This window comes from Musa acuminata, chromosome BXJ3-8, assembly GCF_036884655.1.
Source record: "Musa acuminata AAA Group cultivar baxijiao chromosome BXJ3-8, Cavendish_Baxijiao_AAA, whole genome shotgun sequence".
NCBI classification, from domain to species: Eukaryota; Viridiplantae; Streptophyta; class Magnoliopsida; order Zingiberales; family Musaceae; genus Musa; species Musa acuminata.
The window spans coordinates 19,550,261-19,568,691 of NC_088356.1; the positions used below are offsets into that span (position 1 = coordinate 19,550,261).

The following is an 18,431-nucleotide window of genomic DNA, read 5'->3' on the forward strand; positions in this document are numbered from 1 at the left end:
ACAAAAGACTCACCACTCAAGGACGTATCCAAGAGATATAGAGTTTAAGGGAGTACTCCAAGAAAGCTTCTGTCAAAATATCATCAGTTTTTATAGTCCTTTCTAAGCCCTAAACATCAAAATAAGTACTAGTGCATGAAACAACCCTTCATGCATAGGGAATTTCGAAATTAAGAGTTTTACAACTGCTAACTAACTCCTTTAATGCATTCCTTGGTCATGAAGAAAAGCACCTTGAAACAACTTTAACTTTGTGCAGGGAATATGCTGGTGAGCTATCATATTTGAGTGGGCTGAGTTAAAGATTATGAGGCAACATTGTTGGCTGAAAAAAATATCATATCATCAGCAAAGTCCATATGAGCAGATTGTAGCAAATTAGACAATCCCATGTCACCCTCCTATCGTCCTATATTACTTGTGCTTCCTTCATTTTTGATGTATCAAATTTGGAGTATTTGGAATTGTTTCTTCGGATGTTTTTATGCTTGAGTTTTGGATTTTTTTCTATGGAGTTTCTAGAGGTTATGTTTTCTACTCGGTCAATGGTAATTGTTTTGGAATTGAGTTTTACAAGAATCTAGTATGCGTGCAATGAGTGTTTGTTACTTATTGTAGATTGGGTGGAAAGCTTTTAGTGGAAATAGCATTTGAGCATTCCCACATAAAGTGGGTCTGTGCATTAGTTTTTATGAATTCATTGGACAACTGATGTTGTTCGAACAGCATTAGGAGGTACTGTGCATACATAAGATACAACTTTGTGCATGTAAAGTTGCACATCAGTGTGCACTGGATCAGTTGAGAACAGTAGCTGCCTGCTGTAGTGAACAATGTAGTTTAGTTCTTTAAATACATGCAAGTTTGATATGTTATTTTAGTTTTAGTTTATTTTTATTAATCATGAAATATAAATTTTAAATTATAATATTCAGGAGTGTCTCATTTTGCTCGGGTGACCGCCTAGGCGAGTGCCTAGTGCCTCGGGTATTTTGGGACCGTGGTGCCTTTCGGCGCCTAGCACTTTTGACTACGTAGTTTTCTAAACAACTAATTACCCCTTGAAAAATAAGTTATTTTCAGTGACTCAGGCAATCAGAAATGTATCTTTTCTAACTGGTGCTGTTGTTTTGCAGATGGAAGAGAATAATCAATTAAGAAATGAGCTCCAAATTAAAACACAAGAGTTGAAGAGATATGTAAGCAATCTAATCCACTTACTTTTCTTTAGTTTTTCATTTCAGAAGTTATGTTTATTCTGTGGTATTTTTTGAAATAGATGCCCCTGGTATCTATGTTTTTGATGAAGTTGCATGTTGATTTGAAAATTTTACTTCTCAAGGATAAGAACTGATTAGAGTTGATGGACATAATTTGAGAGTGGGCACACTGTGCATGGACTACATCATGCAGGATTGGAATAATCATAATTGGTCTTTAAGCCAATAATCAATTATAATAACAATAAGTTCTATTTAATCTTAATAGGTTCTTACCTTTATAAATGATTCTAGTGTTTATATTTCATGTCAACCATGATATGCTAACTAGGTACAAAAAAACATTGAGCTTTTGACATAAAAGTTTATGGCAACCATGAGATGCTAAATAGGTGCAAAAAGAAAAAAAACATTGGGCTTTTGATACTTAATTATTTGATATTGACAAGACATCAAATCTTTCTCTTTAAACTAAACCATTTTCTAGCATAAAACATAACAGTATAAAACTATTTGATTTTGTTGAGATATCATTGTTAATTTTGCAGCGTCTGTATATTCTAAGAACTAATTGTAGGTTGGTGTTATGTTTTTCAAATAGAAAAAAAAGTTGGCTCCTCATCAGGTTGGCCAACTTTATGTGGATATGCAAGAAATTTTCACTTATTCAACAATGTCAAAGGCATAATGTGAAGAATGTCATCTGCCATCTTACTGCAACATTCAAAGGTTTTTAAGCATTGGTGATTAATATTTTTAAGTGATTTAATATTTGTAGTTTATGGCAATCATAATGTGCTTATTAGGTGCAAGAAAACCATTGAGATTGTGATAGTTGACAATCTGTTTTCTAGTAAGAGTGCAAAGCTTTCTCTTTACCAGCTGATGGCACAAAGCACAACAATGTAAACTAACTGATGTCAACCTCATAGGCATAATTGGAGGAATCTCATCTGCCATCTTACTGCAAAATAACAACTGATGTATAATTTCATCTCGCTAAATTCTGACAGGTAACATAAGTGATCTGACAAGGGCCAACATTTGGGTCCTAACTCCTAAGGTTCTTTGAGCAATATCTGTTGCCATCTTAATACAGTGAGAAATATTTACCACTTTATATTTAACAATTGCCAGAGCGACATATGGTAAGGAAACAGATTCTAGTTATGGTGAAAAAATTAGCAACTTCTTGAACATCTTTAGATGGTTAATTTATAATTAACAGATGCACAACAATCACTTCATGATGATAGCATGATTTCTTGTCATGCACATCAATCACTTCAAATGTTACATTTATTGCTTGTTATTTTTTGATCTTTATCGATACATTAATAAAGCATAATTTTCAGTGCTCAAAAGCTCCAAGATGCAACCATACACTTCATATTTTTTGACACTGATAATACTATCCGAAGAAGTGTCTTCAAATAATCTAGATGTTCCTCTAAGTTACAACTATAGCCAATTTATTAGCTTCATAGTTTTCATAGAAACAACATAAGTAGCTTTTGCATCATAAAAGAGGCATATTTTTGAAGTCCATGGCATCAAGAGTTGGACTCTCTGAGGAGGTGGTAAACTGGTCATCTCTGGTTGTTTTATGTTCACTTGTTAAGAAGGCAATTAAAAATACTCAGGCAGTTGCACGCTTAAGAAGTTACTCTCAGATGCAATCACAATGATCATATGGACAACTTTCAAACTTTTTTGTCTTAGCATGCATGTATTTTTGGAACTTCTGCCATTGGATGAGGACTTAGAAAACCTCTTCTCTTTTTTGGCATGGTAGGTTAACATTTTGCATTGTTTTGTTCGTTGAATCAGTTTGAGTTAACATCCTCATCTTTGTTGAAAATTCTCTTTAATGTTAGAAGAACTTGGAAGATATGTGGTTCAATTCCTTGTTTCTGTTCTTTCATGTAAAGCATCCAACTTTCCACAGTTTTCTCTACTTCGAGACAGTTGTCGATTGAACAACTATCTCGATAGTGTCACTTATTGCTGCTTCTTATTCTTGTATGTTCCTCTTAAGTATATGGTTGAGTCTGTCATCTACTTTTCCAACAAAAAAGTTAAGCCTTATGTAAATGTGTTAGAAACAATATGTGATCTATTGGTATTTGCATGGATTTTGTTAACTATTCTGATTAGGGTTCATTCCAGGAAGATTTATACAGGCTTCATAATTGTATGATGTAATTGACTCTGTGATATATTCCATTATTATTACAAAAGCAATTAAAGATCAATTTATGTTCGATGCCTTCACAGATCTGACTCGTGGATATGACTTTTTTCCATTCTATTTTTCAGAGATTAGAGGTTACATCTTCAAGACCTTCTGAGATACCAACAAATGACGATGTGGAGGCCTACAAAACTCATCATTCTAATTCTTCAGCTGGAACTCAGGTGGACAGGAACAGATGGGTGGATAATCGTTCTTCATTGAATCCTCAGGGTATGCTTGTAATTCATCAGAATGGGGTTGCTAGAAGGGAGGAATCTTCTGTGAAAACTAGCACAATAAATCAACATTATTTTGAGGGCAACAAGGTTAATGGAGATTTAAAAAAATTTCCTGGAACACAGTCTGGTGGAGATAGTGCTGGTCCATCTCAGTACTCTACACCATCGTCTAGATCCCTTTCTCCTAACAGGTAAGCTTATGTGCAGCATGGAAATTTATTATGTCACATTTATACCATGAATCTTTGAATGCAGCCTTGACAATTTATGATGTTGAATGTGGTATACCCTTTTGGTAGGCAACAGAAGGATGGAGAACATGATCAGCGGTTTCATTCACCTGGAAATGGACTGGTGCCAGTGACTGGTATCAATTCAAATATTCTCTGGAAACAGGTATTTTCTATTTCTCTAGAATTGCAATTGCAATTACTTGTGTTTGGAAGTGAGATATTATTTTTGTCAGGAACTCATTGTCAAGGTCAGAGAGCATGAAGAAGAAATAGCTCAGTTAAGGAAACATCTTGCTGACTATTCAGTGAAGGTGAATGAAAGCATGATATAGTCTCTATATCCCTTCTTTGGCTGTGGAAATTTCTATTGTTAATCAAATTGTGGTACATTGTTTATAGGAAACACAAATACGCAATGAGAAATATGTTCTAGAAAAGCGTATTGCTTATATGCGTATGGTGAGCAAGCTTATCACTATCCTGAAACTCTATAATTGTTGATATTAAACTTGTCATTGTTAAGTTAAAGAAATCTCACAAATCAATGATTCAGGCATTTGATCAGCAACAGCAGGATTTGGTTGATGCAGCATCAAAAGCTATTTCCTACAGACAAGATATTATTGAAGAGAACATCCGTCTAACATATGCATTGCAAGTACTGTTTCTTGTTGATTATTGAACTTCCTCGTCATTTTGACATGTAAAACTTTGAATATATTTATACACATGAGTTTCTATTGGTTAATGGTTGTTCCTATTTAATACTACCCGTTGAGTTACATTTTCTGCTAAGTAATAGGAAAAAGTTTTATCTTTCTTAAATCTTGTCGGATTCTTCTAAGTAATAGGATAAAGTATTATCTTTCTTAAATCTTGTCGGATCGGTTGAGATCGAGTAGGATTGGCCAATCTGGCTAGATTTGGTTGGCAGTTGGTGAATCCAACTTGGCCTGGGTTAGATTGTTATTGGCCATTCTTAAAAAATTATTGGCAGATCAACCAATCCATCTCAGCCAAACAAAATTCCAGCTGGTTCCATGTTGCAGATCAGGATTTCCTGATTGTCTGGGTTGTTTTGTTAGTGTCTGCTTCTGATGCAGATTGATTTATCTTTTCTAGCATTTTATGATCTGTAGCCATTTATTAACTGCTTTGACATTCAAAATCATGGGTTTTTCTGGGTATTGTTAGTGTGTAGGAAAAATCAATTGATTTCTTTAGAGTAATTTTCAGCACTGTCAATCAGTAATGAGATTTTGTATCCATTTCTGTTCTTTATGTAGGCGGCACATGCAGAGAGATCAACTTTTGTATCTTCTTTAGTACCTCTTTTATCAGAACATGGTCTCCAGCCTTCTGTAGTTGATGCTCAGTCAATTGTCAGCAATCTCAAGGTTAGTGTATTGAGTTTTCTGTAAATATCTTAGCTATCAGAACCAGTTTTTTTGCATGTGAACATTGGGACCTTATTCGCTGAGTTTCTTGTATTTGTTCTATGATGTGAGCCTAGTGTAGTTATGCATGTTCATGTTTTGTGTTTCTGCTAAATAACCATGGTTTGACAAACTGTGGCATGTTTTTGTTGCTAGACATACATAACATAGGAATCCATTGGATTGGTTCCAGATTAAAAAGACACAGAAAGGTCTTCTTAAGAGCAGATACTTTATTTTATATGTGGTCTATCCAACCTCATATTTGATAGGACAAATTGTGTAGGATCTCAGTCATTTATGCCTTTGCTTTTGAGGTATCATAAGCAATATTATGTGCTTCCATGCTAGCCTTCATCAGTATTCAGCTTGGTACATGACACTTTGATGAGCTGTGGCATTTAGGATTGAACACTTGAGCAAAAGAAAGTCGGTGTTTTGGAACAAGAGAAGTGCCTCTGTTGAAGTTGCCAGGTTGTTTTTCCAGGAAAATAAGATTGTAAATTTTGGTTTAAGTGGTAAATTCTGTTAGTTTAGCTTTTGAGAGTTGTGATTTCTCCTGCAACTGCAGATTACTAAAGGAAAAAACATTTGAAATACTAGAATATGTTTCGTACAGTTACATGCAAGTTTCAGTGATTCATACGCGAATCAAATGGTGCCAAGTGAAAAAAAAAAGCATATTGATGCCTCACATATATGTGGTTGACCACATCCCACTAGAAAAATGCATCTATAATCTTGCCAAGGAATGTTGATGGGTATTTAGAAATTTAATCTGCTTGTGTCCTGCGGATGTGCAATTTATGTCAAATTCTTTTTGACAAGTGAAAAAAGATGTATCTGTTATGATCTCTTATGTGGTAGGCTGTTCCTTGTATAATCATCTCTTTCTTTATCATTGTTCATTTTATAATTGGTTCTCTTCTGATAGGTAGAAGGATGGCATGAAAAATCTGCTTAGGACCCAATGGATTTGTTGCAGCTATTTTCTGAGGAAGTGAACCTTTAATGCTGCATATCTCTAGATGAAATGAAGACTGCCTTGCATTTGATGATGATGTTAATGATCTAATATTGGGTAGTCCATCCTTAATGTCAGTAAATCCTATGGAATTACCAAGTGGAAGCATATGGAACTAAACTGTTAACTAGCTCTCCAAAAAAAAAAAAAAAAAACGAACGAAGGCAATATTAAAACATCAACTATAAAGAACATTATGCACTGTGCCAAACTGAAATGGCATCTAGTAGTGGTGTTCACAATGTTCTGTTGTATGCCATCTGGTTACTGCAGTATATAGATTAGTTTTAATCCATATTGAGGCTAATCAAGCTGAACTCATCATTTTGGTTGGTTACCACTTGGTGTTAAGACTTAAGAGTATCAATATTTTTTTGCTTGTTTGATCCTAATCATGTAAATCTCCTCTAGCTTCTGTTCCCGTGATTTGTTTGGGGGAAGGACTCGATTTTGATCCCTCCTCTGAGCAAATTTACATCTTTTGGGACGATTGAGAAAACCACTACAGGAAGAAATTTAGAAAGGAAACAATCTATTTTGCTCTTAAAAAGGAGTACCTAAAACATGCAACTACGAAGAGACTCGTTTTAGCAACAAGCTTGACTTCTCGAGGCTGCAAGTTGGCTGCCACCTCTCTCTCTGTCTCTCTCTCCTCCTCTTTCTCAGTCGCCAGCAGCTCTCCTTAGGGTGTTGTGGATGGCTACCACTGTTGCTGGAGTTGCTGCTACGACTGTTGAAGAAGAAGCTGCGGACTCCTCTCTCAAACTCTAGGGCCAGTTGGACTTCTTTGATTTTCTGACGAAGCCGTTGTCTCTCAACTCTAGGGTCAGCTGCTGCTGGATTCTGATGGTTGAGGCTGTTGCAGATTCTCAACATTTAGGGCCGGCTGCTGCGATGAAGCTGTTAGGAATGAGTCGGCACTAAGAGGGAGGGGTTAATTAGTGCAACGGTAAAATCATGGATTCAAATTGTTTCGTTTCGTACGATAAAACCGATTTCCGAAATGCTTAACTTTGAAGGCAGTAAGAAGAGCGTAACAAGTAATGAGAAGACAGTTTGCAGTTAAAGTAAATTGCTCAAGACAAAACGCAAACCAGATTTTTATAGTGGTTCGGTCGTTGTGACTTACATCCACTCCACCGATTCCTCTTCCACTATCGGTCTTCCTTCAATAGGCGAAGACCAACCACCTTTTACAACTCGATTATCCATTTATCGGGTTTAGGAAATAACCCTTACACCCCCAATTACTCCTCTCTCAAACTATTCTAACACTTAGAAGAAGGAGAGGAGTTCACACAAGATTACAACAGCGTTTCTTTCTTTTTTTACTCTCAATACTTGTGTTTGTTAACCAGGGATGAGAGGGGTATTTATAGGGCTCAAGTTGATTCAAACTTGGAGCCTAAAAATATCCCATCTCGGGTTTCCTAGGTACGGGGCGGTACCACCACCAGTGTCAGACTGACACTGACACTGCATTGGGCGGTACCACCGCCTGACAAGGGCGGTGCCACCACTTGGCACCCTGCCACTGGGCAGTACCATCGCCCAGAATTCCTAGGGTGCTGTTCCCCAAGCGGTGCCATCGCCGGCCAAGCTTTCAGCATCTTGGTTAGGCCTTGAATCCGGCCCAAACCAGCCTAACTTCGGGCCTAGTTGGCCCCTAACAGAGTTGATGGTTTTGCTTCCCAATCCCAACTCTAATTATGTACTAACTACGATTTCTAAGACATTCTGAGCAAAATAAGTCCGGTTTCTTTTGGCGAGCTTCCGGCGAACTTCCGACGATCTCTCGGCAATGTTTCGGGGGACTCCCGACAAGCTCTTGGACTTCTCGGTTGGTTCCAACAGAACTTCCGACGAATGTCCGGACTTCCGACGAACTCTCGAACTCCCAACGAAATCGCGTTCTTGACTCCGAGACTTCATTTTGTTTTCTGCCTTGCTATTGTAGTTAATCCTGCACATATAAAAACACACTTCGATCTAGACAATTATTACTAAGCATGAATCATGTTGTCCGGCATGTCATTGGTCCATCGACGCTTCGCTCGATTTTTCGGCGTATCGTCCTCTCTTGCGGCTTATTGCCCAATCGGCCAGTTGACCTCTGCAACTTCGATATCCTTGGCGCAATATCCGCTCTTCTTGGCTCGATGCCCGAATCCATGGCCCGAAGCCTTCTGTTGATATGTCGATCGATCCTCTAGCGCGACGTCAAATCGTCTGACATATTTTTCTCCGGCCCAACATGATTCTTCCTGCTTTAATTCTCTCACTGATCGAAGCATCCTACGTCACTCAAAACACATATCAAATCATAAACACTTATCAATTGGTTTTATCATCAAAATTTGAGATTCAACAATCTCCCCTTTTTTATGATGACAACCAATTGAGAATGGAGTTAATCTTAACTCCCCCTATCAATATGCCATATTAATAGAACCTTGAATTCAAGCTGAATTCAAGTCATTGCAAATTTCATCATGCATAACATGATCATACTTCTCCCTCTTTGTCATCAACAAAAAGGAGAAGTGTAACTTTCAAATGTTTGGATATACAAGTTCAAATCATTGCATAATAAACATAATATCAAATTTTATCATCATGCAATTTAGCAAAACTTTTGAGTTTTGCAAGTTTGTAAATTTTGCTAGATGTGCAAGTTTAGCATGTTTTGCTTCTTGAGATAGGTAAGATAACACTTTTGCTTGATATTGCAAGATAGCATTTCTTTCTCCATGCAATTTGCAAGCTAGCAATTTTTGCTTCCTTTGCAATGTTTGAGCTAGCAATACTTTATCTCTCCCTTTGTCATTGTAAAAAAGAAGGGAATAATATAATTTTATAATTCTTTTCCCTTTACAACAATTTTCAAATCATAACAAAGGTAAAGTATCAATCTTATTTGCGTATCATTATATTTTCAAATTAAAACATGCACAATTTCAAAACCTTACATTTGTATCCTTCATGCATGATACAAATAAATCAATCATCATATCATACATGATACTCATAAGCTAGCAAATTTATATCATTTTAGAGTATCAAAACAATATCATGAGTATTTTATGCATTCATATCATCAATGTTTCAATCATTATTTCAATCATAAAAAATGAAAGATCAAGTCTAAAATTCGAGAAATCAAGAGAAACCATGATCCATTTTAACAAATCTCCTCTTAAATAATTAACGAAAAGAATTCTTAGGAGATCATATAATAAAATATATTCAAATGAAATTTTAAGTCATGAATTTCGAAAATGATATTCTCTTTAGTAAATCGCAAGAGGAAATATAGGAGAAAAAGATTTTAATTCATGCATAAGAAATCTTATGATTCACATAGAAAAATCTCCTCTTTAGTAAAATACCAAGAAAAATCGTAGGAGTACAAAGAAGAGATCTTGATTAAAAAAAATATCTCAAGTAATTCCAATAAACCAAGATCATGATTTTGATAAAACTTATTCAAATTCAGATCGTCAAAATCATTAAAATCTCAACATTTTTTTTAAAGATTTAAAATGGCATAAATAATTTTATTGATCTCTTAATGAAAAATCAATAAGGTAGGGATTGAGAAGTTTTCAAGAAAAATGCTTTCCTCTTTTTGTTTCAACTTATTGATTGATTTCATACATGTATGTTTTTTTCTTTTATGCCAAATCCATGCATCATTCATTAACACCAAAAAAGAACTTTCAAAAGATCGAAAAAATTATTATGCATAAGTTCGAAATATAAACTAGTTAAAAATGCTTTCAAATCATCAGTACATTTTCATTAAGACATCAAGCATGGTTTCGTTGAACATAATGTTGAATGATTCTTAAAGATATCTAAACTTTTTTTTGGTTTCAATTTGTGTGATTGGTTTTATATTAGCATGTCCAAATATTTTTTCTTATGTCAAAACCATGCATCAACGTTTAAAACGGAAAGATTAAAAAAATTATCAAGATCAAAAAGTGTAACACATAATTCCAAAACATATGATTTCAAATCATTACTTTAAGTCCTTATGCATAAAAATCATCAAGTATGATACAAACATTTATTTTCAAAATATTCATCATGATAAGGCATACAAGTCAAAGAAATCATTAAACATAAAGCATATTCGTCAATCATGGTTTCATTGAGCATAAGACATTTTTAATCAAAATCATTTTGTTTGTTTATCATAAAACATATAATTTTCATGATTATTTTTAAAATCACTAGAAAGGTAAGCATGATCCAATTTTATTTTTGTATTTTCATTAAACATGCAATTCAAAAAATATATATATAATTTTTCTCAACTAATTTAAGAACAACTCGTGAAAAGCATTATGTAATTTCGAAATAAATTAAAGGAGTTTCGTTTGAGTTGTTTACCTCATTGTCGAATGCCGTTAAGGCGTAGTTTGCCTCCTCACCTTTGTTTTCTCCTCGTTTTCGGACGAGCTTGATTCATCCAAAGTCGCCTTCTTCTTCTTTTCAAGTTCATTTTTAATTTTCGATTCTTGTTTTAAAAATTTCATGAGGAGTTCAAGTTCACCATCACTTAAGCTTATGCTCGAGTGGTCTTCAATTGTTCTAAGTCCGAAATCCTTCTTGTTCTTTGGAAGGTGGTTGTCAAGTTCTTCACGTGCATTGCACGTCATTTCATAGGTCATCAAAGACCCTATAAGTTCTTTAATTGGTAAATGGTTCAAGTTTTTTGATTCTTGAATAGCCGTTACTTTTGAATCCCAACTCTTATTAAGAGAACGTAAAATCTTGTTTGCAAGTTCAAAATCCGAAAAACTTCTACTAAGTGCGTTTAAACCATTGACGACATCCGTAAAACGAGTGTACATGTCAACAACGGTTTCACTTGGCTTCATTCGAAAAAGTTCAAAATCATGCATTAAAAAGTTGATTTTCGAATCTTTAACTTTGCTAGTGCCTTCATGTGTGATTTCGAGAGTGTGCCATATATCGAAAGTCGTTTCACAAGTAGAAATCCGATTAAACTCAGTTTTATCCAAAGCGCAAAACAAAGCATTCATAGCTTTCGCATTTAAAGAAAAAATCTTCTTCTCCAAATCATTCCAATGGTTCATTAGAAGAGAAGACCTTTGAAATCCATTTTCGATAATATTCCATAAATTCAAATCCAACGAAAGCAAGAAAACTCTCATTCGAGTTTTCCAATATGTGTAGTCCGTCCCATTAAACAAGGGAGGACGAATGAGAGAGTGACCCTCTTGAAAGTCGAAAAGAGTTATTTCTCTTGGGTGTTAAACCAAATGAGAAAAATGAGGCTCTGATACCAACTGTTAGGAACGAGTCGGCACTAAGAGGGGGGGGTGAATTAGTGCAATGGTAAAATCACGGATTTAAATCGTTTCGTTTTGTACGATAAAACCAATTTCGGAAATGCTTAACTTTGAAGGCAATAAGAAGAGCGTAACAAGTAATGAGAAGGCAGTTTGCAGTTAAAGTAAATTGTTCAAGACAAAACGCAAACCAGATTTTTATAGTGGTTCTGTCGTTGTGACCTACATCCACTCCACCGATTCCTCTTCCGTCGAGGCCACCGGCATCCACTATCGGTCTTCCTTCAATAGACGAAGACCAACCACCTTTTACAACTCGATTCTCCTTTTACTGGGTTTAGGAGATGACCCTTACACCCCCAATTACTCCTCTCTCAAACTATTCTAACACTTAGAAGAAGGAGAGGAGTTCACACAAGATTGCAGCAGTGTTTCTTTCTTTTTTTACTCTCAATACTTGTGTTTATTAACCAGGGATGAGGGGTATTTATAGGTCTCAAGTTGATTCAAACTTGGAGCCTAAAAATATCCCATCCCGGATTTCCTGGGTACGGGTGGTACCACTACTAGTGTCAATCTGACACTAACATTGCACTAGGCGGTACCACCGCCTGACAGGGGCGGTGCCATCGCTTGGCACCCTGCCATTGGATGGTACCACCGCAAAGAATTCCTGGGGTGCTGTTCCCCAGGCAGTGCCACTGTCGACCAGGCTTTCAGCATCCTGGTTGGGCCTTGAATCCGGCCCAAACCAACCCAACTTCGGGCCCAGTTGGCCCCTAACAGAGTTGATGGGATTACCTCTCAATCCCAACTCTAATTATGTACTAACTATGATTCCTAAGATATATTCTAAGCAAAATAAGTCCGATTTCTTCCGGTGAGCTTTCGGCGAACTTCCGACGATTTCTCGGCAATGTTCCGGCGGACTCTCGGGAAGCTTCTGGACTTCACGACGATCTTCTTGGCGAGTTCTGACGAGCTTCTTTGGCAAGCTCCTTGACTTCTCGGTTGGTTCCGACAGAACTTCCGACTAACGTTCGGACTTTCGACGAACTCTCAAACTCCTAATGAAATCACGTTCTTAACTCCGGGACTTCATTTTGCTTTCTGCCTTGTTATCGTAGTTAATCCTGCACACATAAAAATATACTTCGATCTAGACAATCATTACTAAGCATGAATCATGTTGTTCGGCATGTCATTGGTCCATTGACGCTTCATCCGATTCTTCGGCGCATCGTCCGATTCTTCGACGCATCGTCCTCTCTTGCGGCCTATTGCCCAATCGGCTAGTTGACCTTTGCAACTCCGATATCCTTGGCGCAATATCCGCTCTTCTTGGCTCGATGCCCGAATCCATGGCTCGAAGCCTTCTGTCGATACGTCGACCGATCCTCTGGCGCGACGTCCAATCTTTTGACATGTTTTTCTCTGACCCAACATGATTCTTTCTGCTTTAATTGTCTCTCACTGATCGAAGCATCTTGCGTTACTCAAAACGCATATCAAATCATAAACACTTATCAATTGGTTTTATCATCAAAATACGAGATTCAACAGAAGCTTCTGATGTTTTTTCTGCTGTGAATAGTGCTGCCACACCTTTTATAACTGTGGAGGGGAGGACTCCTAACTAGGGTTGGATTCTCAATTGGAGTCCAACTCTCCATTCTATCTGAGTTAAACTCGGATTGAGCTGGATTGGTTCTTTGAGCTAACTGAATCTAGCTCTTGAGCTTGGGTTTAGTTTGGCCAGATTAAAATTGAACTGGAGTTCGACTCGAACTCCGGTTGAGCTGAATTGGAGCACAACTCGAACTGGGTTTAATCATTCCTGGGTCATCCTCCCTTTAACATGCTCCTGAACCAACACCCAAGCAGCCTCCTAGTCTCAGGACATGTCCAGTAGCATAGTGGATATGCATCAAGCCATCTGGATGGTTTTTGATGTGTCTTTTGATGTACCCTTCTTAATACCAATGCAGATTATCTTGTTATGGATGGTACATCCTGATCAAGGATTTAAATACTTATTCTATGTATGTTTCAGCGACCTATTGAACCAAGATGATACTGTTAAACTAGTGGTAAACCAACCTATACAGTCCGGTACCATTAAATGAACCAGTAGAATTTTTATAAGCAAATAATATGTGAACTCAGATTGAACTACATAGATTTCGATATGGTAATTGGTCAGACTGGTAAATACATGGTTGGTAGGTTCAGGTCTCATGAGTATTCAATACTTTGATCATGACAATATCAATACATAATTTGTCCACAGCATCAATAGTATCTTCACAATACTTGCATCAACTTGAAATTAGCAGATGGTGGCATATGTGTTTTTCCTTCATTCTTTTTGGTACTGAGTGGTCAAAATGTGACCTTTGATTTAAAAGTCTGACACTGGGGTTATGTTAAAACTTTCCAATATATAATATTTATGATTGGTCTTCTATTTGGAATTTATTATTGTACACTGTCCACTGTGTATGATGTTTTCAACAATTTACTCATGCTTTGGTTTGTTTTTGACTAAAATGAAATGTTTTCTAAATACATTCTTCTACACAGCCTATTTCACGATAATTAACAGATATAAATTAGTTCAATCACGGCATTATGATGTTTAAAGCATCAAAAAGTAAAAAGAGAACATCGGATTGTCACGGACTTAGCTGGTTTTGCCTAAGTCGTGCGGCACCCTTGCGTGTCCGTCCGCAAAGGTCAGCCTCCCCGAAGCCTCCCATGGTCCATTAGGACCCACATAAGAGAGAACGGGGTAGAGAAAACGCCTCAGTCGGGATCCACAAGCAAACATCTCCGAAAACACTTCATAGACAATGCAAATTACAAACAGACTTTACAAGCTCTGAATAGTTGCACAACAAAGGGTAAAATAGTCCATTTCATCAGATCAAAAATCTCTTATACGTGTCCAAATGACACAACCTTTATTTACAAGCCTAAAGCGGCCACCAACCTAACTAAAATGGGACTATTAAGCCTTCGTCCGTCCCTCTACATGCTGTGTAGAGCATGAACATACCAAAAGACACGGACATACATAAGCATTACATCAAACATCCTGTTTAGAAGTTTGTTCGTGACAGGATGGCAGATCCATGGCTTAAAGTACATATCTATTGTGTGAATTTAAGGGTAAGCGAACAGTCAAGAAAGCATGTCAAAGCTTGAATATGTGAGCCAGACTACTAATTGCGTGCAAGACATGCTGTACTAGCATGGTATGTTACTGGCATTCTTTGCTAGTGTCTGATCAGCATGGTTATGACATGACATATAAAACCTTGAATAAGACTATAATGGTTCAGGTTGGATATGCAACTTCCTTTGTCTTTCTGCATATAATGAATGACAAGTTCTCCTACCTGATGTCAAATTGAAAGATATTTATAAGATATGATTTTTTTACTTAAAAGACATATTTAAGAATGAAATTCAGAAATATTGTGACTTATCAATGGTTAATATGTTTTGATTAGATTTTTTTAAGAAACTGATTGTATTATGTCTTTTCTTATTGTATGTGCACTTAATTCTTGTAGGTTTTGTTCAGACATTTGCAGGAAAAACTCATCATCGCTGAGGTATCCTCTTTCTTAGAATAGATGTTGATACATGTATTGTGTTCTAAAAATTAATATGTTTTGTTGACCATTAGGGAAGTGCACCTAACTGGTAAAAATTGAATATTTTTTTGCTGAAAATTTCTTGTAGAAGCCTGAAATAACCTTGCCAACAAACATACTCTCTGCAGGAGAAACTGAAAGAGTCTCAGTACCAGTTAGCTCCTTGGTATGCAGAGTCATCAAATAATCCAGGCTTTCCACCACAATCACCTTCCGAACTGCTTGGTGCACAAGTGGCTGTTTCTGTATGTCATATGTTGTTTCATTTTAGTTTCCTCCTTGGTATCTTAAATCAAGTTTTCCTAATCTAATATGTTTGTGTCAGGACAAAAATAACCTGGAAATCGTGCCACAGGCAGCCTATCCACATGCACGGTCTCCAATTTCTTCTCCTTCCAACTTTCAAACGAAACCTGACTGGGAGGCAGTCAGGAACCAGAACCAGCAACCTCTTCCAAGTAGTGTTCACGCAAAGAATTTGGACCATGACATCCCAGAAACAAACATTCCTTTAACCAGAAGGTCAGTCTTGATAACTTGGCACTATTCATGAGATGCTCTTATCAGGTGGGGTTCTTTCTTTGTGCACATTTAGATCTATGGTGTTCTTTTTATGGTTCCAGAGTTGTTTTTGTTCAATTAAGACCCCATTTAGGCTTTGATCTAATTATTCAATGTAACGGGTGGTACTTCTTTTGGTTATTTGAAAATATACTATCTTGCTACTTTTTGTGCACATTGGGGTTATTTCTTTAACAGGTGGGGTCTAATTATAATTAAATATACTATCTAATTAAACTATCTTGCTACTTTTTGTTCAATTAACAGGTGGGGTTTTTTCTTTGTGCACATTGAGATCTATGGTGTTCTTTTTATGTTTCCAGAGTTATTCTTGTTCAATTAAGACCCCATTTAGGCTTTGATCTAATTATTCAATGTAACGGGTGGTACTTCTTTTGGTTATTTGAAAATACTATATTGCTACTTTTTCTTGATGTCTTTGACTTTATCTAGTTCTAACTTGTATGGAACACCTACTGCACCACCCTTGGTCACTTCTTGTTGAAATGCATCTTTAGTTATTTGTCAAGTCGATGCTTGAACTTAAAGAAATTTCACGAGCTTTGTCCTTAATGTTGCTTCTGTTTTCTTTTTACTTCTTTTGTTACCCCTCTTCTTCCTCCAGTGTCTATTATCTTCTTTTTATTATTCTTTCTTGTATTCCATTCCTATACTCCTTTTCCTTCTCAACCTCGCCCCTTATTAACAGGTAATAGATCTTCAGGTTCTCCAAAGCTTCTTCATTGACTTGGTAAGCTTGTGAGCAACAACAGTTGTGGTTGTACTACAGAGGTACATGAGATTTGACCTTCATCCTGCCTGATGAATATATAGAGTTACTGCAGCAAGGACTGGACTTCAAGCCTTGGTTCAAGTTTATTGTGACTGTTAAACTTTTTTTTCTCTCCTTTATTTGCTTGAACCAAAAATCACAGGCCAGGAATTGGTGCTTTTTAAGTAACAAACAACAAATGCATTAGAATTTAGAGGTGCCACACAAGTGAGTTTTTGCAGACATTTTGGAGAGTGCAGCAGCTGCTTCTTTTCTGTTTTTTCTTCCAGTGGTTTGTTTACCGATTTCTGCTTAATCACACGTTTGTTCTTTCATCACATATTTACATCAGTGTTACTGCTATCTTCTTTATATTATTGCTATGATGAAGCAGAAATCTGTTTTCAATAAAAAAAAAATTGTTGTAAGTACTATGCTAATTAATGTGATTCATATGCCATCCGTGGCGCAAAATGGGGCAATCTATCCACTGCCTTGATATTATTCCTGTCTCTGTTTTGTCTTTTCAGGAATTCCATTGCCTACGATGCTTCAATTCAAACAAATCAAGATGACTCTCATGTTGCACATCTTAGTGCTGACTCCAAAAATATTAAAAGCAGCAGGAATGATGATTCTGAGACTGTTTCTCTTCAGCATGGACGAGAACCTACTGTACACTGGGCTCCTGGAAACTCCCCCTATTTATCATCTGGACAGGATGATCCAAACTCTTACCCTTACCTTCCAACTGTCCTTGAGGAGCCCAGTTCTTCATTCTCCGAAGGTATGAGACTATTTATACATTTGTATTATGTTTCATTTCAGGTTATGAAGTGATGATCCATGACTTCTTATAATAACTTCAAATATGCAGCAGCAGATGATGATCCCTTGCCAGCAATAGACGGTCTTCGAATTTCTGGTGAAGCATTTCCTGGAAGGGAACTTCAAGCAAGTGGCTACTCAATCAATGGAACTACTAGTTGTAACTTTGGGGTGCTTTTTCTAACTCCTGTACCATTGTTTCAACAAACATTGCAGCATTTATATTTTTGGTTGAAATAAAGATTGCTATTTTCAGTCTCATTAGTAAGTGGTAACAACAGTTCTTTTTCCCATTTGTAGTGGGTACGGTATTTAGAAGATGGATCTGTGAACTACATCGAAGGTATAATATTTCCCAAATTGTTCCAAGTTCTATCCTTCTCTTGTTAATCTTTGTTCAAGGAAATTTGGCGCTCATGATCTCTCTGTTGGTAGGAGCAAAACAACCCACTTATTTAGTTACTGCTGATGACGTGGACTCATACCTTGCTATTGAAGTCCAACCCCTGGATGACAGGAAGCGGAAGGTATATCTGTTTGCTGTTAATAATTTTTGCAATTGTACTGTGTCAAATCCAAAGAGATGATAGCCTGCTTGAATTGCAAGGAAGATTACAGACTGAAGACTGGTAGATCATTGTTGTTGCTTTACAAATGCGATGTGTTCTGATCATCATCTTTGAAATGAATCTGTGTTTTGTAGTTAAACGGTTTAGAGAAATGCAGAAGTTTTTTGTTCAAAACGTTAATCATCTACATTATAATTTTCATAGAGAATTTTTAGAATTTTCTTGTGGAAGAAATTCTCGGTCCATAAATGTTCTTCTGGAAACTTTTCAAGTTTTCAACTACAGAAAGTACTTCCATTTGCTGAAGTAGATATGGTCTCAGGAACA

General features: G+C 36.6%; 1 protein-coding gene across 10 annotated transcripts in view; it reads left to right on the plus strand.

Moving 5' to 3' along the window:
• The window catches only part of LOC135645671 (uncharacterized), a 38,753-nt gene that overhangs the window by 14,126 nt on the left and 6,196 nt on the right, over window positions 1-18,431 (plus strand). For 6 of the 10 annotated variants that reach the window (XR_010498842.1, XR_010498843.1, XR_010498841.1 and 3 more), the window contains exons 2-15: window positions 1,137-1,199; window positions 3,540-3,886; window positions 3,995-4,091; window positions 4,162-4,239; window positions 4,328-4,387; window positions 4,482-4,586; window positions 5,215-5,325; window positions 15,291-15,332; window positions 15,503-15,619; window positions 15,700-15,896; window positions 17,238-17,494; window positions 17,585-17,706; window positions 17,836-17,878; window positions 17,971-18,062. Coding sequence is in view for 7 of the 10 variants with exons in the window: in XM_065164303.1 (XP_065020375.1) it covers window positions 1,137-1,199; window positions 3,540-3,886; window positions 3,995-4,091; window positions 4,162-4,239; window positions 4,328-4,387; window positions 4,482-4,586; window positions 5,215-5,325; window positions 15,291-15,332; window positions 15,503-15,619; window positions 15,700-15,896; window positions 17,238-17,494; window positions 17,585-17,706; window positions 17,836-17,878; window positions 17,971-18,062 (1,731 nt within the window). In the remaining 3 variants the exon portion in view is untranslated. The remainder of the gene's footprint in view (window positions 1-1,136; window positions 1,200-3,539; window positions 3,887-3,994; window positions 4,092-4,161; window positions 4,240-4,327; window positions 4,388-4,481; window positions 4,587-5,214; window positions 5,326-15,290; window positions 15,333-15,502; window positions 15,620-15,699; window positions 15,897-17,237; window positions 17,495-17,584; window positions 17,707-17,835; window positions 17,879-17,970; window positions 18,063-18,431) is intronic. The other 4 variants (XM_065164299.1, XM_065164301.1, XM_065164297.1 and 1 more) reach the window with 3 other exon arrangements.